This window comes from Pelophylax lessonae, assembly GCF_965119305.1.
Source record: "Pelophylax lessonae genome assembly, chromosome: 4".
Taxonomy (NCBI): Eukaryota; Metazoa; Chordata; class Amphibia; order Anura; family Ranidae; genus Pelophylax; species Pelophylax lessonae.
In genome coordinates, this window is record NC_138771.1 from 602,153,552 (window position 1) to 602,177,228 (window position 23,677).

At 44.9% G+C, this 23,677-nt stretch overlaps 1 protein-coding gene across 1 annotated transcript; it reads right to left on the bottom strand.

Moving 5' to 3' along the window:
• Nucleotides 1–1,965: 1,965 nt before the first annotated feature.
• Nucleotides 1,966–14,267, bottom strand: LOC309554984 (uncharacterized protein). Its single transcript, XM_082256782.1, has 3 exons — nt 10,849–14,267; nt 8,687–8,799; nt 1,966–2,451 (listed from the first exon to the last, which is right to left on the bottom strand). The coding sequence occupies exons 1-3, from the start codon at nt 14,162–14,164 to the stop codon at nt 2,068–2,070; spliced, it is 3,813 nt and encodes a 1,270-aa protein (XP_082112908.1). The 5' UTR covers nt 14,165–14,267; the 3' UTR covers nt 1,966–2,067.
• Nucleotides 14,268–23,677: the final 9,410 nt, after the last annotated feature.

The window sequence follows — 23,677 nt, forward strand, 5'->3', positions numbered from 1 at the left end:
AAAAAAAAAACTGCAGAATTTGACACTTCCTGGAGTGTCAATTTCTAGGTCCTCTGCTACTCTCTACAGGACACAGTGGAGGACAGGGAATCTGACACTCCAGGAAGTGCCGGATTCTGTAGATTCTTCAGTCAGTGGTTTCTGTTCACAGCAGCACAGAGAGGGAGAAGTGAGTATTTAATGTCTTCTGTATTCTCTTTGTATTATATACATTTTTTTGGATATTGGAGAAACGTATTTAAAACAACAATATCGTCCACTCAATACTGAAAGGTGTGAAACATGTAAATCTGTAGGAAATGGCACCCACAGGTTTGTTAAGTGGCACTGTTATTATGATGTGAAAAGTACAGTGACTAGAGGTGCACCGAAATTTCGGCCACCGATAATTTCGGCCGAAAATGTGAGTATCCAATTTCGGCCGATAGGAGGTTAAGGATGCCGAAAATGTATGCTGATATCAGTTAAAAGTGAGTCCTTCACTTCCCTGTCATTTGCGGGTATGTGTGCTGCTGACTGCTGCGATCCTATGCTGGTTACACTGGGGCTTCATTGTGAGCTACAGTGGTCGCTAGACGGCTCGGGGGAGAGGGACTTAGAATGCAAAGGATCTTATCCTCCTCCGCGCCTAATGCTGAATCGTTGCACCCACCTCCTCCCTTCCATGTGCTGTTCGCTGTAGAAGAAGGTAATGTGGATGTCTGCTGCTGTAGCGTCTAGTTAGAACGGATTATAAATCACAGCCTAGAGTCAGTCTCTCTCTCTCTCTCGAAATGGAATGTTACAAAGTGTTTCTGCAGTCAAAACGTAACATTCTCTCTCTCTCTCAGAAACACTTTGTAACAGTCTCTCTCTCTTGTTAAGATTTGACTGCAGATACACATTGTATACACTTTTTGTAACATACATCAAATCTGTGAAAAAGGCACTGTATGTTAAAGCCTTACTCCAACAAAACCTTATTACTTGTACAAAAAGGAGTAAGTAATTAAAAAACTGCCCACTCACCCAGCGCTAGCTTAAAGCTGACAAATAAGATAGCAGCTGCTATAAATAGAATAAATTTAAAACAAGGTGTGAATATAGCTCTGAGGGGCATCCTAATCACACTAGCAGCGCTCCAATGAATTCTTAAGGAGAATCGTATACGACCACTACAATACATATATAAAATACTGAATGTATTTTATATATGTATTGTAGTTGTCGTATACGATTCTCCTTAAGAATTCATTGGAGCGCTGCTAGTGTGATTAGGATGCCCCTCAGAGCTATATTCACACCTTGTTTTAAAACCTTATTACTGTTGGGGAAATTTCCCTGACTTTCTGTCCTGGTGACATACACAGAGCCGTAGTAGTGACATCACCGCGAGGCGGCATTTTTGAAAGGAAGGGGACGGGAGGAGCAGAGAGGTGCTGACAAGTAAGGACATTGCATCATTGAGGTGGGGGGGCTGAGGCGAGGTTACCAATGGTATTTGTATTATGCAGAATGAGGGGTTTAATGTATTGCCACTGCTGGTCACTGATGCATTAGTGACCGACCAGTGGCACTTAATTAACCCCTTTGTGCTGCATTAGTGCAACCAGTATCAGTGCAACCAGTGTTAATTAACACTGATACTGGTTGCACTAATGCAGCACAAAGGGGTTAATTAACTGCCACTGGTCAGTCACTAATGCATCAGTGACCAGCAGTGGCAATACATTAATGCCCTCATGCTGCATAATACAAATATCATTGGTAATTAAATTAACCACTTGCCAACCCGTCACAGTACATATACTGCATACTAGCTACAGGTGTACATCGCTGCCTGTTTCTGTCGTATGCCCCTGTTCTATCTGTTTTAAAATCATTTGGGGGGAAAAAGTCATTTTCGGTTTTCGGCCAAGGGCTTCCTGCATTTTCGGTTTCGGTTTCGGTCCAGAATTTTCATTTCGGTGCATCCCTAACAGTGACTCATAGCAACCAATCAGAATTAATCTCAGTAATCTGAGTGTTTGCTATGGGTTACTGCACTTCACACATCATTCTACTCAAAGAGTATGACTGTAAATTATGCTAACTTGCAAGGAAAGCCACTCTTCTAGCAACATTATCTGCACCGTATTTATTAATCAGACGTGATTGCATCTTTGGGTTGTTCTTCTTTAAGTCCAAGTCATCCTTTGGCTCCCAAATAGGATAGCCATCAGGGCGGGAGCCTGTACGCAGGAAATGTCTGGTACTGCCCATCTCTCCACTGTTAAAAAAGAGGGCTTGTGTTACATGGGAGACATCGAGCTTAAACTCTCTCATCATATCAATCACAGCTTTCCGAAGACCTTCGCTCTCAGATGCTTGTGAAGTGGAGGGTGTTTCATTCACATGCGATGCACTGTTGTTGTTCTCAGTCTTGCTGATCACTGGAGACGGCTGTTCAGGACTTGTGTTGTCATCAGTCTCCTTGAAACAGATAAATATTGTAAGAAATTCAATACCACTCTAGAATCTATGTACAATTCCTATGTTTTATTCTTTAAAATATGCTACAAGTACAGAAAAACACCTGCTGATCTGCCGGAAATCCGGGGAGCTCTAAAGTTCCCGTTGTTGGCTGACAGTGCACTCGCTGCACTAAAATTACAAACAGTATTGGCACTCCTACCTGCTAAGATACAGAATGCCTCCCCTCTGTTGGGCGTCTCTCACGCTGCCCATCTCTGCATTCCTTGGACAAACTCCTACACCTCCCATCTCTGCATTCCCTGGACAAACTCCTACACCTCCCATCTCTGCATTTCCTGGACAAACTCCTACACCTCCCATCTCTGCATTCCCTGGACAAACTCCTACACCTCCCATCTCTGCATTCCCTGGACAAGCTCCTACACCTCCCATCCCTGCATTTCCTGGACAAGCTCCTACACCTCCCATCCCTGCATTTCCTGGACAAGCTCCTACACCTCCCATCTCTGCATTCCCTGGACAAACTCCTACACCTCCCATCTCTGCATTCCCTGGACAAACTCCTACACCTCCCATCTCTGCATTCCCTGGACAAGCTCCTACACCTCCCATCTCTGCATTCCCTGGAAAAGCTCCTACACCTCCCATCTCTGCATTCCCTGGACAAGCTCCTACACCTTCCTGGACAAACTCCTACACCTCCCATCTCTGCATTCCCTGGACAAGCTCCTATACCTCCCATCTCTGCATTTCCTGGACAAGCTCCTACACCTCCCATCTCTGCATTCCCTTGACAAACTCCTACACCTCCCATCTCTGCATTCCCTGGACAAACTCCTACACCTCCTATCTCTGCATTCCCTGGACAAACTCCTACACCTCCCATCTCTGCATTCCCTGGACAAGCTCCTACACCTCCCATCTCTGCATTCCCTGGACAAACTCCTACACCTCCCATCTCTGCATTTCCTGGACAAACTCCTACACCTCCTATCTCTGCATTTCCTGGACAAACTCCTACACCTCCCATCCCTGCATTTCCTGGACAAGCTCCTACACCTCCTATCTCTGCATTCCCTGGACAAACTCCCACACCTCCCATCTCTGCATTCCCTGGACAAGCTCCTACACCTTCCTGGACAAACTCCTACACCTCCCATCTCTGCATTCCCTGGACAAGCTCCTACACCTCCCATCTCTGCATTCCCTTGACAAGCTCCTACACCTCCCATCTCTGCATTCCCTGGACAAGCTCCTACACCTCCCATCTCTGCATTCCCTGGACAAACTCCTACACCTCCCATCTCTGCATTCCCTGGACAAACTCCTACACCTCCCATCCCTGCATTTCCTGGACAAACTCCTACACCTCCCATCTCTGCATTTCCTGGACAAGCTCCTACACCTCCCATCTCTGCATTCCCTGGACAAGCTCCTACACCTCCCATCCCTGCATTTCCTGGACAAGCTCCTACACCTCCTATCTCTGCATTTCCTGGACAAGCTCCTACACCTCCTATCTCCGCATTCCCTGGACAAGCTCCTACACCTCCCATCTCTGCATTCCCTGGACAAGCTCCTACACCTCCCATCCCTGCATTTCCTGGACAAGCTCCTACACCTCCCATCCCTGCATTTCCTGGAAAAGCTCCTACACCTCCCATCTCTGCATTCCCTGGACAAGCTCCTACACCTCCCATCTCTGCATTCCCTGGACAAGCTCCTACACCTCCCATCTCTGCATTCCCTGGACAAACTCCTACACCTCCCATCTCTGCATTTCCTGGACAAACTCCTACACTCCCATCTCTGCATTCCCTGGACAAGCTCCTACACCTCCCATCTCTGCATTCCCTGGACAAGCTCCTACACCTCCCATCTCTGCATTCCCTGGACAAACTCCTACACCTCCCATCTCTGCATTTCCTGGACAAACTCCTACACTCCCATCTCTGCATTCCCTGGACAAGCTCCTACACCTCCCATCTCTGCATTCCCTGGACAAGCTCCTACACCTCCCATCTCTGCATTCCCTGGACAAACTCCTACACCTCCCATCTCTGCATTCCCTGGACAAACTCCTACACCTCCCATCTCTGCATTCCCTGGACAAGCTCCTACACCTCCCATCTCTGCATTCCCTGGACAAGCTCCTACACCTCCCATCTCTGCATTCCCTGGACAAACTCCTACACCTCCCATCTCTGCATTCCCTGGACAAACTCCTACACCTCCCATCTCTGCATTCCCTGGACAAACTCCTACACCTCCCATCCCTACATTTCCTGGACAAGCTCCTACACCTCCCATCCCTGCATTTCCTGGACAAACTCCTACACCTCCCATCCCTGCATTCCCTGGACAAACTCCTACACCTCCCATCCCTGCATTTCCTGGACAAACTCCTACACCTCCAATCCCTGCATTTCCAGGAGAAGCTCCTACACCTCCAATCCCTGCATTTCCTGGACAAGCTCCTACACCTCCAATCCCTGCATTTCCAGGAGAAGCTCCTACACCTCCCATCTCTGCATTCCCTGGACAAGCTCCTACACCTCCCATCTCTGCATTCCCTGGACAAACTCCTACACCTCCCATCTCTGCATTCCCTGGACAAACTCCTACACCTCCCATCTCTGCATTCCCTGGACAAACTCCTACACTCCCATCTCTGCATTCCCTGGACAAACTCCTACACCTCCCATCTCTGCATTCCCTGGACAAGCTCCTACACCTCCCATCTCTGCATTCCCTGGACAAGCTCCTACACCTCCCATCTCTGCATTTTCTGGACAAGCTCCTACACCTCCCATCTCTGCATTCCCTGGACAAGCTCCTACACCTCCCATCTCTGCATTCCCTGGACAAACTCCTACACCTCCCATCCCTGCATTTCCTGGACAAACTCCTACACCTCCCATCTCTGCATTCCCTGGACAAACTCCTACACCTCCCATCCCTGCATTTCCTGGACAAACTCCTACACCTCCAATCCCTGCATTTCCAGGAGAAGCTCCTACACCTCCAATCCCTGCATTTCCTGGACAAGCTCCTACACCTCCAATCCCTGCATTTCCAGGAGAAGCTCCTACACCTCCCATCTCTGCATTCCCTGGACAAGCTCCTACACCTCCCATCTCTGCATTCCCTGGACAAACTCCTACACCTCCCATCTCTGCATTTCCTGGACAAGCTCTTACACCTCCCATCCCTGCATTTCCTGGACAAACTCCTACACCTCCCATCTCTGCATTCCCTGGACAAGCTCCTACACCTCCCATCTCTGCATTCCCTGGACAAGCTCCTACACCTCCAATCCCTGCATTTCCAGGAGAAGCTCCTACAACTCCCATCTCTGCATTCCCTGGACAAGCTCCTACACCTCCCATCTCTGCATTCCCTGGACAAACTCCTACACCTCCCATCTCTGCATTTCCTGGACAAGCTCCTACACCTCCCATCCCTGCATTTCCTGGACAAGCTCCTACACCTCCCATCTCTGCATTCCCTGGACAAACTCCTACACCTCCCATCTCTGCATTCCCTGGACAAGCTCCTACACCTCCCATCTCTGCATTCCCTGGACAAGCTCCTACACCTCCCATCTCTGCATTCCCTGGACAAACTCCTACACCTCCCATCTCTGCACTCCCTGGACAAACTCCTACACCTCCCATCTCTGCATTCCCTGGACAAGCTCGTACACCTCCCATCTCTGCACTCCCTGGACAAGCTCCTACACCTCCCATCTCTGCATTCCCTGGACAAACTCCTACACCTCCCATCTCTGCACTCCCTGGACAAGCTCCTACACCTCCCATCTCTGCATTTTCAGGACTTCTGAACCACCAGCCCCAACAGGACCGTCTGCCAGTACTTCCAATGGTGCTTGCTGTATTCCTGCCAGAACTTCTAATGCTAAGTGCTTTCCCGGGGCTTCCAGAGTTCTCTGTCTGCTGTGTCTATAGGGGACACAACATCTCTTTTTTTTTCATCTCTTTTAAAGTCAGCTTCATTACCTTAACACTGCAACATCCATACTCCCTATCGCTCTTCAGGTGCAGGGTCGAGCTGTTCAGGCCTCAGTGCTTCCTATTTCCCTCTTTTGGATATAGCGCTTTCTGGCGCCCTCTTGTGTCACTACTGGCCTTTCATTTACGCATATTACCTTTATGGTTGAGCGGACCAGCAGAACTGTAAGACTTTTTTTTGTTGAAACATGAAATGTTCCTCTGTAGCACCATTTGATTGGATAGGAATTATACCTCTCGTACCCCTGATGAAGTAGATATAGTATTTTATCTCTGAAACGCGTCGGGTAGAGGAAGCTATACTACATCAATATCACTCTCACAGTTGGTGTACCCAAAAGGCTGTTCATACCATGTTGTCTATGTCTCTTTTATCTAGTGATGTAATGTTAAAATCTATGTTTTTATATAATTTACTATTACTAAATCAGTGCCTTAAAAGTGCCACAAATAGGGGACCCCCATTTTTGTGTGTCTAATTTTTAGGGATGTGGCACCTAATGGAATCCAATCACCATTATCTCTAGAGTTCCCTAAAACAACACTGAGCATGTCCGATGATAGAAAGGGTATTTAAAGTGTTACTAAACCCACAACAGTAAAATCAGTCTGTATATGCAGTAAAGTGTGCTTGTTTTGGAAAAAGGCTGTTTGATCCTATTTTCTCTGATCCTCCCCTTCTTCCACAGTCCTCAATCCATCCCCCTCCACCTGGCTGCACACCCCCCCCCCCTCCTCTCCACTTGGCTGCACTCCCCCCCTCCTCCTGGATGCATCCCCCCTCTCATGTCCACCTGTTTCTGTCCTCCCCCCTAACTGGCTGTACCCTCCTCTATCCTGTCCACCTGTTTCTGTCCTCCCCCTAACTGGCTGTACCCTCCTCTATCCTGTCCACCTGGCACCATCCTGTTCCCTGGAAAGGATGGCGGAATTCATGGACATCCATCCACTGAGCCTCCCTCGTCAGCAAAGACTAGGAAGTGATGTGTATGATGTCACTTACTGGACCAGCACTGCCATTCTACAGGAGCTGTGCTCAGGGAAGCAGCTGATGAAACACCATCTGTGTTCCATCAGCTGTAGCCGGGTACAGAGAAGACATCCAGGGTCTAATAGTCTGATAAAGAGTACCTGTCACCTATATGCTATCACATAGGGGGCTATTGGTCCCCTTTGTAATGGCAATAAAAGTTGTGTAAAAAAACAAAAAAGAATATCAAATTTATAAAAAGTTTTAAACATTTAAAGAGACAGATAACAAACAAAACGATGTGATTGCCCTGCACATGTTATGTATCCTTGCGCATACCAGAGTGAGAGCAATAATTCTAGCATCAGAACTACTGTATAACACTAATCTTTTGAAATGTTGCCTACAAATAAAATATAGGGACCTGAAGTTTTTCACTGTTTCATCGGTGCACACATGCAAAGCCCCTATAGGTCATCAGTTCAGTGTATTGCAGGAGTTCTGGTGCTAGAATTATTTAATTCATTTTGATTTTTTTTTTTTGGGGGGGGGCGCAAGTAGCTGGTCTTGCCTAGGGTGCAAAGTAGTCTAGCACCGGCCCTGTCGCAGGGACACACGCCAGCCCTTGGATCATATCTGCCTACACGGAGGAGAACGGATCCCCTTCCGTTTGTTTTTAGTGGACCGGATTGGAGGATTGTGTCTGTTTACACCTGACGGTCTATAAGGATGAATGGACCGTCTGCTCAAGTCCACCTGAAAAACTGTCACGTGGGCTTGATCAGAACAGTTGTTTGAAAGGGGCCTAAGTTTCCTGTGGCGCTATACAGGGGGGTTAGATATGAAATATAAAGTCCTGGCGGTACCTCCAATACAAAGTCACAATCAGTGTTATAATGTTTTCCTACCACCACCTTTGTTTTAAAACCCAACTGAATTCTCACACCTTTTTATGTCTTCATAGTCCTGAATTCAAATTAATTTAGAGATGTATTGAGTACAGAGCTGCCCTAATCCGTGTCTTTCATTTCTGCCTGAAGTTCTCAAAACTTTTTTTATTTATTTACGCTTTTTTACACTATGGCTTTTGCCATCCTCCTGACACAAGGACCTTCCTTGTGCAACTCTTTCCTTAAACCTAATAATAAAGCTGAGTTTGGCAGCTTCATTGACAAGAACTACACACTCCCCAGTGGTGTTGACAAATTCAGATCAAGGTCGCAAAGCATACCTCAAATTCCAGGTTTGCTGCCTCAAATATATGCAGATCTTCGGAATCACTGGAGTCTTTCCTATCTGGTCGAACAGTCTTGGGGGAATGAGGCGAAGGCAACATTTTATTACCTGCCAGACATACTGTAGAGAGAAGAAGAAAAAATTGAGCTCAAGTTTTTCTAAGCAAAATGTATACTTAGTCTAAAACTGGCCATAGAAATCTAAGGACCAGCAGAAACCAGGACACCATTCTACCATCTGAAGATGCCTTTTGACCCAGCTTTGCAACAAAGAGTGTTCTGTCTGCCAAAGTGTTTCTGTCTGAGCCTAGGCACGACAAAGACAAAGAGCAAACATGGACAGTCCTAGTCACATCTCATCTTAGGAGGTGAGCAGAAAAGGTTTTCTATCTCCCTAAGATTTTTTATCCTCAAGATCTGGTAGCTGGGAATGCCTAGAGATAGATGAATGTCCACAATGGTGGGACTAGATGACCTAATGCAGTGCACAGCTTGGAAAACCTTGTCCAGTCACTCTCTCTTTTTAGAGGTATTTCGGGAGCTACTTCCGTCACCTTGTCCATTGCCCAAATCAGTGATTTCCAAACCTCAGTCCTTAAATATTTATGAGAGCTATTTTATCTAAGCAAAATTCCCAAAACAATGCCTATTGGGGGGTACTTGAGGACTGAGGTTGGGAACCATTGGCCCAAATGGTTGCTCATGTGTAGCTAACAGCTGAATTCAGCAGAGTGGAACAAGCTTGCAGAATAAACAGCCAATCTATACAGTAGCAGCTTTAAAACTCCTCACAAGATCTGACCAAAATTGGTTGACAATTTTACATCAGTGGGCACCTTAACATTGGGTATTCTGATGCCTGTCCAAAGAGCCAGCAGGCAGCCAGATCTTTAGAAACCATGCTAAAGTTATTTTAATTAGGGGCATTGAGGGACCCTAAAGCAATTAAAAAGGCTCCAAAACCTTGACAAAGTTCTAAACACTCAAACACCAAGACCCTCAGTTATAAACGTATATATGCAGGGATGGAGCATAATGGTACTAGGGCCTGGCTTGGACGGTTAAGCTGGCCATACATTATACAATTTTCTGTAGTTACCTTCAACTATGTAGTGCATGGGCCTGCCTGATTACACAAAAAATAAAAGTGTTAAGATTTGACCTCATATTTTTTGGTTTTGGTAAATCTAAAGAAAAATTGTACAAGAAAACTATATAATGTATGGCCAGCCTTAATAGCGAGTTTGTGCTTTGCCTGAACTGGGAAAAGTACCACGTTCCCTTAATAGCAGACACCACTATGAGTTAAAGCGGAGTTCCGGCCTCAAATACATTTTTTAACTAAAAATACCCCTATAATACTAATCCATCGCCCTTTACAGAACCGCTATTCTCATACTTACAAGATGTACAGTATTGGATTTTAGTCAAAATCTTACTTTTAAAAACGCTGTCTGAGTGTGGCCATCTTGGATATGGGCATCTGAAGCAGCAGTGTAATCTGCTGTGTCCTTCTTCCTGATTCCAGTTCATTCTGGCTATCCAGAATGCACCTGGCAATCTCGTGCATGCGCTGTACTATGCGATCTGCATAGAGAAGAAGAGCGGCCGGCCGCCCACGTCACTGCCCATTGGGAGTGATGACAAACAGCTTCCAGGACGCAATGCAAAGGCGAAAGTGACGTACAGGAAGTACAATCAAAAATGCCCTGAAAATAAGGTAAGGGACCTCCAAAAAAAATTGAAACTGCCCAATTGTTCATGAGCATAGCGAATACTCCAGTAATCAGTAAAGTTGAAAAATAGGCCGGAACTCCGCTTTAATACTTACCTTTTTCATGCATGTTCAATGCTGTAGCTTAAAAAAACTGCTACTTCTGAGTATGGGGGACACTTCCAATGCTTCCCATAGTGCAGTGCCCAGTACCCAATCACCAGCCATGAGCTGCATGGGAACAGGGGAGAGCATATATAGGTCTGAGCAAGTTGTAACTTGCATAAGACTTTTTGGATGCCAAAGTGTTGGATATAGAAAAGCAAATAATAACTGCTTCTAGTACTGCTATCAAGAAAACCTGTTACTTTGCTTAGTCTTGGTTCACATGAAAGATATTTAGTGTAGGGACCTGCAGTTATGCGGCCTGGCATATGTTCACACCTTTTTCTTGCGTTGAAGACTCGTTATCAATTGTTGGATCAGATGTCCTCTTCCTGGTTGTTGAAACGGATTGTTCCTTTGAGGCAATATTAGTCACCAGGGTATTAGCAGAAGTAAAGGCTTCATGCTGTATAACATTGCAGCTCAGATGGGTATCAGCAGAGGTACTGGGTAGCATAGGATCACTTTTCTGAGGGGTATCAGAAGAAGCACTGGGGAGCATGGTGCCACGTGTTTTAGGGGTAACAGCAAAAGCAGTGGGTGGCATAGTGTCATTTTTCTGAAGGGTATCAGTAGAAGCACTGGGTACACAATTTTGAAGGGTAACAGCAGAAGCAGTGTGTGGCATGGTGTCAGCTCTCTGAGGGGTAATAGCAGATGCAGTGGGAGGCATAGCTCCATTTTTCCGAGAGGTACTTCTAGTAGCCCTGGGTTGGGTGGTATCACAATTTTGAGGGATATCAGCTGAGGCACTGGGTTGGGTGGGATCACGAGTCTGAAGGATATCAGCGAAGGCACTGGGTTGGGTGGAATCACAATTTTGAAGGATATCAGCGGAGGCACTGGGTTGGAGGGTAGCACAATTCTGGAGGATATTAGCTGAGACACTGGGTTTGATGGTATCACAATTCTGAGGGATATCAGCTGAGGCACTAGGTTGGGTAGTATCACAATTCTGAGGGATATCAGCAGGGGCAATAGGTTGGATGGCATCACAATTCTGAGGAGTTATAGTGGAAGTCAAAGCACTGGTAAGCAATGAAACGTTCCTTTTATCAGATCTGTGCAAGCTCTTTAAACTAGAATTCTTGCTTGGGAAAGTAGAACCTTTGGGAGGCAACTTGTACTTATACTTGTGATTAACAAGGTACTTAACATAGCGTGCTTTCATGGCCTGCCAGGTCCTCCTAAGCACCTTTTTCTTCTCCATATCCTTCCACAGTACATTGCCAGTGACTGTACAGCTGGAGGAAGCATGATCTCGAATATAGACCAAGATGGCCAAGTCTTCCTCTTTGGTGAAGGCCATTCTCCCTTGTTGCAGGGTAGTGGCTGCCTTATGATCCTGTAGTGGAATTACTGCCTGAACCTGTTGACTCTCAAAATTTTGTACATCCAGTTCCTTGGCAGTGTACTTCTTTTGGGAACCAGTCTCTGCCTTAGGATGTTCCATCTGCTCAGCTGGGGATTTAGCACCATGACTCTCTTCTACCTGACCACAGTACTTCTCCTCAACAGACATCTGTGTCTCATTCCTGGGCTTTTCTTGAACGTTTGTCTTCTCAGCTCTCCTTTGTTTCATGTTTGGACTATGCTGGTTTTCTGCATCTCCAAACCTAGTTATGCTTGTTACTTTCCTTTTCGGTCTCCTAAACTGTGTCCCAAGATGAGATTCTCCATCTTTCATGAGGCCACCGTCATCTGTTGTATCAGCCTCTAAGTCCTTTACAGTATTAGGGTTCCCAGGAGCTGGCGTGCTGGTTCTAGGATCTGGAATGATTAGTGAACTATAGTTCTCATCTACATTAAGTGTCTGTTCTACATCCATCTGTCCTACAAAAAGGGTCTTCCTTTGAGTTCTAGATGTACTGTGAGCAGCAGCAGCTCCCCCTGTATTCTTTTCACCCCTTTTATCTTCACTGGCTACTTCCATGCAGGTGCCATCTGTAGATGAAGCTGTACACATATCAGTTTTCAGGTTCTCTCCACACTCAGAAGCTGGTTTGGTGGGAATTCTACTTTTTGAAGCGGGGCTTTTGATGCTTTCTTTTCGAGAGACCCTGGTCATTCTCTCCATGTTGCCCTTTCTCTCTCCAGTTGCCTCTTTAGTAGCGGTCACCATAGACGTGCAGGATTCCCCGTTTACCTGTGCTTCAGCCTCTTCTTTGTTGGTCAGGTCAACAGCAGAACTTCCTTTGTGGCTCTCCTTTTCTCCACGGGCCCTTCTAGGAATAGTAAACCCCTGTTTTTCCTCATTGTCCTCTCTCTCCCCAGTTGCTTCTTCTGTAGTGGCCACCATAGAGGTGCAGGTTTCACTACTGCCCTGTGTGTCTGCCTCTTCTTTGTTGGTCAGGTCAACAGCAGAACTTCCTTTGTGGCCCTCCTTATCTGCATGGACTCTTTTAGGGCTAGTAAACCCCTTCTTCTCCCCATTGTCCTCTCTCTCCCCAGTGGCTTCTTCTGTAGTGGCCACCATAGAGGTGAAGGTTTCACTGCTGCCCTGTGTGTCTGCCTCTTCTTTGTTGGTCAGGTGAACAGCAGAACTTCCTTTGTGGCTCTCCTTATCTCCACGGGCCCTTCTAGGAATAGTAAACCCCTGTTTTTCCTCATTGTCCTCTCTCTCCCCAGTTGCTTCTTCTGTAGTGACCACCATAGAGGTGCAGGTTTCACTACTGCCCTGTGTGTCTGCCTCTTCTTTGTTGGTCAGGTCAACAGCAGAACTTCCTTTGTGGCCCTCCTTATCTGCATGGACTCTTTTAGGGCTAGTAAACCCCTTCTTCTCCCCATTGTCCTCTCTCTCCCCAGTTGCTTCTTCTGTAGTGGCCACCAAAGAGGTGCAGGTTTCACTATTGCCCTGTGTGGTGGCCTCTTCTTTGTTGGTCAGGTCAACTGTAGACCTTCCTCTGTAGCCCTCCTTTTCTCTATGGTCCCTTCTAGAGATAGTAAACCCCTTCTTCTCCCCATTGTCCTCTCTCTCCCCAGTTGCTTCTTCTGTGGTGGCTTCACTGCTGCCCTGTGCATCACCCTCTTCTTTGTTGGCCAGGTCAACAGCAGAACTTCCTTTGTGGCCCTGATCATCTTCGTGAGCCCACTCTGGGCTAAGCTTTCCCATCTGCTCCATGTTGTCCTCTCTCTCCCCAGTCACCCCATCTCTGGTGGTCACTGAAGTGGTGCCGTTTTCCCTTTGGTCCTGTACAGTGTCCTCCACATTGTTAGTCGGAACATCAGTAGGTTTTCCTTTGTGATCCTCAGTCTCTCCCCATTGGACAGTGGAGAATCTAGAAGTTAAGCTTCTCAATAGGCCCATTCCAGTCTTGGGAGGCAGTAGACGGTAAGACCGGGGGGATAGGCTACGGTTGCTGCTCACACAGTCAGTGATGAAGGAGGTGGAGATATAGCCGGAGCCCAGTTGGTCTTCGGTGGGGTCGGCCAGGAGGAATGCTCCAGGCTCCTGAATACGACACACCACACCTCCTCCATGTGTGATGAGAGGGGCCAACTGCCGCTTATTGGGTCCAGGCCGGACATAGAACCGCATGGGCACACCGTCCTGGGTCACAAACAGCGTCTTGGAGTGGGTGTTTGGTGCTGCCATCTTCCTGTGACCTCAGATCACCATAGCAACCAGTCTGATGTTATGACCTTAAAAACACTTGCTATCTCTCCTCAGCAGGCTGGAAAATACTAGAAGTTGCACCTTCCAGGCTCCTCTGAATGAGGCAGTCATCACGTGACCACTCAGCACCAGCTCACCTAATAGGAGGTCTGCTGACAGTTTTCTTCATTACAACTACAGTCTTTTAGGGACTTCCGTTTTTTTTTCCTTTTCACCGAAGTCTCCGTCTCTCAATTCCCTATCATATTCCTACCGAGCTACAGCGATATCTCTATTGTATGACTTCAGAGGAGGAGGAGAGCATTGTCCAATCAGAGTACGACTTTGAGGTCACGTGACATGCGGCCTCTCAGCCGTCGCTGCTGGAAAGGGATCTCTTCCGTACTCGAGCTGCGAGGTACTGTTGTGTCACGTGACGGTCACTGTGTCATGTGACGGCGCCGCTTGCAGTATAAGGATTGGGTGGGGGGAAATTTACAGGTTGTGGAATTGAAAATGCAAAGAACACAGATAGGCAGAGGCAAAATACACACATTTTTATATATATATATATATATATATATATATATATATATATATATATATACACACAATTTAATAATATATATATATTAAATTTAGTAAAAAAAAAAAAAAAATATATATATATATATATATATATATATATATATCTAACAATTTTATTATATATATATATATATATATATATATATATATATATATATATATATACACACAATTCAATTATATATATATTAAATATAATAATACAATATATATATATATATATATATATAATTTGTTTTAATTATATATATATATATATATATATATATACATACATACACATATACACACATATATATATATATATATTTTTTTTTTATTACATTTTTATATATATATATATATATATATATATATATATATATATACAATTTTTTCATTTTATATTTATATATATATATATTTTTTAAATTAAATCTTATATATATATATACACGCACACACACACTCACCGGCTACTTTATTAGGTACGACACCTGTTTAATTGCTTGGCAACACAAATTGCTAATCGGCCAATCACATGGCAGCAACTCAATGCATTTAGGCGTCTAGACGTGGCGGAGACGACTTGCTAAAGATCAAACCAAGCATCAGAATGGGGAAGGAAGGGGATTGAAGTGACTTTGAATTTGGCATGGTTGTTGGTGCCGGAAGGGCTAGTCTGAGAATTTCAAAAACTTCGGATCTACTGGGATTTTCACGCACAACCATCTCTATGGTTTATAGAGAATGGTCCGAAAAAAGAGAAAATATCCAGTGAGCGGCAGTTGTGTGGAGGAAAATGCCTTGTTGATGTCAGAGGAGACTGGGCAGACTGGTTTAAGTTGATAGAAAGGCAACAGTGACTTAAATAATGACTAGTTACAACCAAGGTATGCAGAATGCCATCCCTGAATGCATAACACATCAAACTTTGAAGCAGATGGGCTACAGCAGCAGAAGACCACACTGGGTGCCACTCCTGTCAGCTAAGAACAGGAAACTGATACTACAATTTGCACAGGATCACCAACATTGGACAATAGAAGATTGAAAAAACTTTGCCTGGTCTGATGAGTCCCAATTTCAGCTGAAACATTCAGATGGTAGGGTCAGAATTTGGTGTAAACAACATGAAATAATGGATCCATCCTGCCTTGTATCAAGGGTTCAGGCTGGTGGTGGTGGTGTAATGGTGTGGGTTTTGGACCCCTTAATACCAACTGAGCATCGTTTAACCGCCATGGCCTTCCTGAGTATTGTTGCTGACCATATCCATCCCTTTATGACTACAGTGTACCCATCTTCTGATGGCTCCTTCCAGCAGGATAATGCTCCATGTCACAAATCTAAACTTTTTTGTTTTTCAAAAATTTCTGTATTTTTCTAATTTTTTTTAGCAAAAAAAAAAACAAACATAGCGGTGATTACATACCACCAAAAGAAAAGTTCTATTTGTATGAAAAAAATGCTAAACATTTCAAATCCCTGGACCGGTGAAGCGGTGTCCCAGTGCCTGACAGCAGGGGAACATGGGACACTGGTACAGCGAGACCGAGGGAGATGGGGAGGATGGGGAGGGGGTCCAGTGTGAGGTTCACTTACAGATTTTCTGTACAGATGAACTTACACTTTATAGTGGAACTAAACCCCTTGATTTAAAGCGGAACTAAACCCCTCAATGTAAGGTGAAACTAAACTCCTCAATGTAATATGAAACTAAACCCCTCAATGTAATGTGAAACTAAACCCCTCAATGTAAGGTGAAACTAAACCCCTCAATGTAAGGTGAAACGGAACCCCTAGATTTAAAGTGAAACTAAACCCCTCAATGTAATATGAAACTAAACCCCTCAATGTAAGGTGAAACTAAACCCCTCAATGTAAGGTGAAACTAAACCCCTCAATGTAATGTGAAACTAAACCCCTCAATGTAAGGTGAAACTAAACCCCTCAATGTAAGGTGAAACGAAACCCCTCAATGTAAGGTGAAACTAAACCCCTCAATGTAAGGTGAAACTAAACCCCTCAATGTAAGGTGAAACTAAACCCCTCAATGTAACGTGAAACAAAACCCCTAGATTTAAAGTGGAACTAAACCCCTCAATGTAAAGTGAAACTAAACCCCTAGATTTAAAGCGGAACTAAACCCCTCAATTTAAGGCAGAGCTAAACCCATACTGAAAAAAACCTTACCCATGCTCAACTGGTCTGTTACCACATCATTTACTGGGGGCCGGTGCTCATGGCTGGAGTGGGCTCCCAAGGCATAAATCTATAGAAGAAAATAGCCGACACCCCAGTAAGTTCCAAATTCTTTCTTGGGCAACATTAAGGCCTCATGCACACTGGGCGTTATAAAAAACGCCAGTAGCTTTGCAGTGAGTTTTTCAGCAATTTTTTAGCTTTTTTGCATTGGCGTTTTTCAGCGTTTTTTGGCGTTTTTAGCTAAAAATCATCTCTCTGCTATTTTATTAACTTTCCCACAATGCAATGCTTGCCAGAATTGCATCGCATGAGTGTTCACACCCATGCAATAAGATTTAGGTGCTGAGCAAAAAGGGTCCTACAATATTTTGGTGCAAATGTGGACCCTTTTTCTCCCCCCCCCCATCAAAATCGCATCACATGGGTGTGAACACTCATGCAATGCAATTTTGTCAAGCTCACTGCATTTTGCAAATTTATTTCGGGGCGTCGTTCATGGAACATTAAGCCCCCGTTCACATTGGGCAGATTTGACTTGCGATTTGACATGTCAAATCACATGCCAAATCAGAGCCTATTGCTGGAAATGCCACTGTCCGGATTGCTGCAACCCTGACTTTGCGGCACCGCACCGATTCCCAAAAGTAGTTTCTGCACTACTTTTGGTGATTTCAGTGCGATTTCAATAGACATCTGTGCATGAACCCGCACAGATGTCTGTCAAATCGCCCCCGAAGTCGCACTGACCTGCAAGTTTGAAATCATGTGCGTTCAGCTGAATGATTTCAAACCCACCCTCGGTGTGAACCGGGGCCATTGCCAGCAATAGGCTCAGATTTGACATTCAATTCAATATGACAAATCGCATGCCAAATGCACAATGTCAACAAGGCTTCATGTTCCATGATCGTTACTCTGAAACAGATTGCAAAATGCAATGTGCTTGCCAGAATTGCATTGCATGGGTGTTCACACCCATGCAATGCGATTAGGTGTGGAGAAAAAAAGGGTCCTACAAAATTTTGGTGCAAATGTGATGCAATTTAAGCCATACAAAGTATATGTCTCAAATCACATCGCACAGACATCACATGATGTGCACAGGAATGCGATGCGTTTTTGGTGCAAAGCACATGCGGTGTTCCGCATGCACCAGTGTGAACCCAGGCTATGTTCTATGAAGGACACCTCCAAACAGAACTCAGGCTTAAAAAAATAGAAAACATCCAAAAACGCCAGTTAGCGGCATTTTTTGGCGTTTATCAGCGTTTATTGAGGTTTTTACAACAAAAAAATACCACTCAAAACCCACTTGTTTTTGGGTTTATTTCCAGCCAGAAAACGTCCCTGCCAAAAACTGCTGATAACAGCCTGTGTGTGCATGGAGACATAGGAGAACATGCTGGGGAGTTTACTGGCTGCAGAAAAAAATGTCTGACGCCAAAAAGAGTTGCTGTAAAAACGTCCCGTGTGCATGAGGCCTAAAAGCGGCAAAAAATAGCTGACATGGAGGCTGTCATGGCCGGAATATAATAGCTATCTTGTGCCACTGTTAATGTAGCCTAATAAAGATTTGGATCTTGGAACGTTTCGGGTTGCCAGCTAATTTCTGCTATAGATTGGAAACAAACCCACAGATTGAAAGTAGAACTAAACCCAGTGGCAGCTGGTGCTCGGTAATTCGGGGGCGGGGGCGGCAAACCAATGCGCACCCCAGGCTCCCCCCCCCGGGTGGTTGGTCAGTCGGTCGGTCAGTCAGTCAGTTGGCAGGCGACACGTTCCCCCCCCCCCCCCAACGGTCTACCTCCTTACCTCCTCCTTCGTCCTTCCTCCTGTCCGAGCCAGGGAGTGCTGGATGGCTGAGCCGATGTCCTTCTCCTCCAGCCGTGTCTCTTCTGCCTCTTCCTGGCCACTGGCCAGTAACATCGCTTCTCCTTTTGGCCAATCGGGAAAGGGGTCTCATAACCCTCTTTCTGATTGGCTCGGAGGAGAGTCAGTGTGACAATAGCGAGAATTAATTTGCTATTGTCACACAACTGGGTGGGCTCAGGGCGCAGTGCTCTGCGTCTTGAGCCCACCCTTTTTTGAAGCCTATTAGAGCCTCTGGCTGTAATCACGTGTTTAAAAAAAAAATAAAAAATCCCCTATTGGAATCCCTGCATCCGACACCCTGCATGTAGATTAGGGGGCCGGACACAGGAATGGGGGGGCGGTGCCCCTGCGCCCTCAATGGACGGGCCGCCCCTGACTAAACCCCTTAATTTAAAGAAGTACTAAACCCATAGATTTATAATGGAACTAAACCTTCAATTTAAAGTGGAACTAAGCCCATAGATTTAAAGTGAAACTAAACCCCTCAATTTAAAGCAGAACTAAACCCATCCATTTAAAATGGAATAAACCCTACAATTGAATGGTTCACACAGGCGATCGGGGCTCGGGGGGCAGTAAAAGCAGGCCCTCCTGACCTGTGAACAAGGGGACGTAGCGACTCAGGGCTGTACATGTCGCAGGTTGGTGTCATGGCTGATCACATGTGCAGCTTCCTTGGCTGAGAAGGGTTTAGTTCCACTTTAATGTATAACTGGAGCCAAAACCTTTACTCAGTTTTGGTAAGAGCGAAGAGGGATTCGAGTATCTGTTGGGTTTGTACTGCTGTCTGTGCTTGGGTTAGGGAGATTCACCCTCTCTGTGTGTCCTGTTTACTGTTATACAAAGTGAAAGAAAATCCTACATTTTGTGTTGTCACCAAAAGAGAACTAGATGGGAAATCTTCCAATGGGGACACTCATTTTGGTGACAACCAAGGATTTCCTCACTTTGGAGAGATTTCCTCACCTTTTTTGTTTTAGCTATCGAACAGGAAATGAAGGGAAATCCCCCAATGGAACACAGATGGCAAAAAAAAAAAATGACAGGGGTTATAACCCTCCTTTACTCTATCCAAAATTAAAAAAAATCGTTGTCTTTAGTTCTCCCTTAGGGTGTGCTGCGTAAAATTATAACTCTGGGAAAAGTAAAAACCCTGCCTTGCAGTGGGGCTGCCCCCTCACTGCAAGGGCTTGTTCAAATGTACAGCATTCCTTGCAACTACTCTGAAAAGCCACCTGTGGTGGATCGCTTTTCAGAGGCATTTACTATATCAACTCCTCACTGCCTGTTTTATTCTGTAAATGTTGCATCACCTCACCACTACAATGGCGTGAATCAGGTTGCAGGATGCTGCGGAGCCGCACTGTGTGTGTCTGTTGACACACACAGTGCTGCTTGGCCCCGCCCCCCTGTCCTTCATCACTGGATTTGAGTGAAGTGAGTCCAGTGAGGAGGGAAAGAGAGAGCAGCGCCCTGCTCTCGGCCGTATGGTTGGATCGGGATCAGGACACTGGGAAAGCTTGCATGTAACAGGTTTTTTTTTGTTTTACCCTAATGCAGAGAATGCATTAAAGTGAAACGTCCCTCTCTCAATCAACATGGACTATTTTTAATAATTTGCTGCAAGCATTAGTAAATAGATAAGAAAGTATTTCATATTTACTTGTTTTAAACTTTTTTTTTTTACATTTCTTCAGTTACTTCCTGGTTTCCATGCCTAGGCAAATGATGTCATACATCCCAGGAGTCTGCAGGAGAGGAGGGAGGGATCGCAGCTCAGCCTATGCCTGAGCTAAGAGCATATGGATTCCAGGAGGTAAATGATACTTGAATCATCTGCCCTTACTCAAGATGGCCACAACCAGAAATTCTAGGGTGTGTGAAATTTATTCTCAGCAATTTCAAGCATGGAGACCTGGATGGATGGGGAAGATTGCTTTGAATAATATAAATGAATTAAATAGTATTTTTTGGTTTGTGGTGCTCAGATGCTGCAGTGCAGTTTCACTTTAAGGAAAAAAAACTTTAGCCTTTACTACCACTTTCGGTTGGTAGTTGAGGGGCAGTAAAATTGCTGCTCAACAGCCTTCTTTTACCACACCCTGGCCACTCATGTGAACCTAAATGTTTATTTAGGTCTAGAGGACTTGAAAAAGCCATTTTAATTACCCTCCCCCAGTAGATGGTGCTCCCCCATGCTCCTGCAGTAGACTGTTCCTCATATCCAATGTGGGACTATGGACTCTTCATCGGTCTTGATGACATCAGAGGGCATCCGATGACCGGAGTGCAGGGGAGAAGAGGCTGCCTAGATCGGTCTAGGAGCACAGAGGAGCCTGCTGGAGCTGAGGATCAGGTGAGTAAAACTGCTTTTCTAAGTCTTCTAGACCTAAACAAGCATTTAACCCCTGTAGGACAGGCCCATCCCACTGCAAGGGAGCATTTTTACTTGAATTAGCTGGTAATGCACCTTAACATACCATACATCTGACATGAACCTTTGCAAACGCAATGTACTGCCCACTACTGTAACAGTGCAGTAGGATGCCATTCAAAATGGATGGCAACGCAAAGCAGCACAGTGCACAAGTTGCCATGCATTGTGATGTCATGGGGTAACACACACCGGTGTGAAGGGGGCCTAAATTACTCTCCAATTGACCCTTTAAATAAAAGAGTTCATACAAAGCCTGAGCTTTAACGACTTGCTGTATATACACTGGGATGGCGGCTCTCCTACGAGAAATCAGGTACAGGTACGTGATTTTGCCTATCCGGGTCTGCGGCATGCGCGGCGACCAGTTCCTGCTGTGATTGGTCACAGTGGGAGCCAATCACCGAAGTCCCCTGGGACCCCCTGATCATTCACGCGAGAGGCAGAGCAGTTCTGCTAGTAGGGAAAACAGAGATCCTGTGTTTCTGCAAAGCAGGAACACAGATTTCAGTCTTCTCACAGCCAAAGCACCCCCCACACAGTTAGAAAGCAATCCCTTAGAGCACATTTAACCCTTTGATCGCACCTGATGTTAACCCCTTCCCTGCCAGTGTCATTAGTATAGTGAGAGTGCATTTTTTTTTAACACTGATCACTGTATTGGTGTCACTGGTCCCCAAAAAGTGTCACTTAGTGTCAGATTTGTCCGCTGCAATGTCACAGTCCCGCTAAAAATCACTGGTGGCCGCCATTACTAGTAAAAAAAAATAAAAAATTCCATAAATCTATCCCATAGTTTGAAATAAAATATATCCAAACTGCGCTAAATAAAGTAAAAGAATAGTGAGCTGCTGACACACCAACTGACATGAGTTGACTAAATGCAAGGAAAAAATAAGTGCAGCGCTAAAACAGGGTGCGATACAATATATGTGCATATATGTAAAAGGTAATAAGAAAAATACACAAATTAAAGTTCATAAAGATAAGTCCCATGTGAAAGTGAAGCATTCTGATTCATAAGGCCTCTTTTACACCGAGTGGACTGTATTTTGATCCGCTCCGGCACTTTTTTTTTTTACGGACACGGATGACACTTGTGTCATCCGGTCCGTATGTCCGCATTTCATCCCGTCATCCGGTCCGTATGTCCGCATTTCATCCCGTCCGTTTGTGGATGATATACGGACATAATGTAAGTCTATGGGATTGCGGATGTCAGCGGATGACATCGCTGACATCCGATTTTGCGTCCTTTCCGTTTTTTAAATGGAAGAAAAAATAGGGTTCTGTTCCGTTCCAAAAAACGGAACAGAACTGAAAGGATGCAAACCGGATGTCAGCGGATGGTCATCCACTGACATCCGCAATCCCATTGACATGCATTATGTCCGTATATCACCCGCAAACGGATGGGGTGATATAAGGACATGCGGAACGCCCGTGTGAGAGAGGCCTAAGGTGACAGTAAACTGGAAAGATCCCCGCACCAGCAGAATAAAAATGAATGCACTCACCGGAGGGTATGGACCCAGGTTACCATATAGTAAGTGGGTCATACAAACTGGATATTATCATAAGTATCCCCAAAATGTGACTGGATCATCGGATTTTCAAATGGGTAGCCAAGGAGTCTCCAATGTAGATGTTCCCATTCAGATGTGCATGCATAGGGATAAGCCAGACAACGTAGTGTAAAACCGCTTTAAATGTTTATTAAAAAAATAAAGAAATACACTTACAAGCATCCAAGTGAAACAATGCAGGGAATAGAATAAGATGGCACTTGTGCCGTTCTGGCGCGTTTCGTTACACTTAACATAATCATAGGAAGTTGCCAAATGCTATAGCTATATCCAGTTTATTTATAATATAGTAATTAGCCAGAAATTAACCAGAAATTGATCCCACCTGAAGGGAACACGCCGCCGCATCATCCAAGATGGCGCCGGCATGCGATTCAAGCCTCTATTTCAAACAGGAACCAGTCATAGAAGCCGCATCACTTCCGGTTTTGAAAGAGGAAGGCGGAACGGTCGGGAAACACCGCTAGTAACTCGGACAGCTTATCTTTATGAACTTTAATTTGTGTATTTTTCTTATTACCTTTTACATATACTGTATGCACATTTATTGTATCCCATAGTTTGTAGACGCTATAATTTTTGCGCAAGCCAATTAATATACGCTTATTGGGATTTTTTTGGCCAAATATATGTAGCAGAATACATATTGGCCTAAACTGATGAAGAAATTTGATTTTTTATATTTTTTTTATTCGATGTGTTTTATAACAGAAAGTAAAAAATATTGCTTTTTTTAAAAATGTTTTTGTTGTTCTTTGTTTATAGCGCAAAACATAAAAATGGCAGAGGTGATCAAATACCACCAAAAGAAAGCTCTATTTGTGGGAAAAAAGGACATCAATTTTA

Coding starts and splice junctions, on each gene's coding strand:
- LOC309554984 (XM_082256782.1), bottom strand. CDS start 14,164: ATGGCAGCACCAAACACCCACTCCAAGACGCTGTTTGTGACCCAGGAC. Junction 8,800..10,848: donor GTCTTCAACGCAAGAAAAAG/GTGTGAACATAT, acceptor TATGTCTGGCAG/GTAATAAAATGTTGCCTTCG. Junction 2,452..8,686: donor CAGCAAACCTGGAATTTGAG/GTATGCTTTGCG, acceptor ATCTGTTTCAAG/GAGACTGATGACAACACAAG.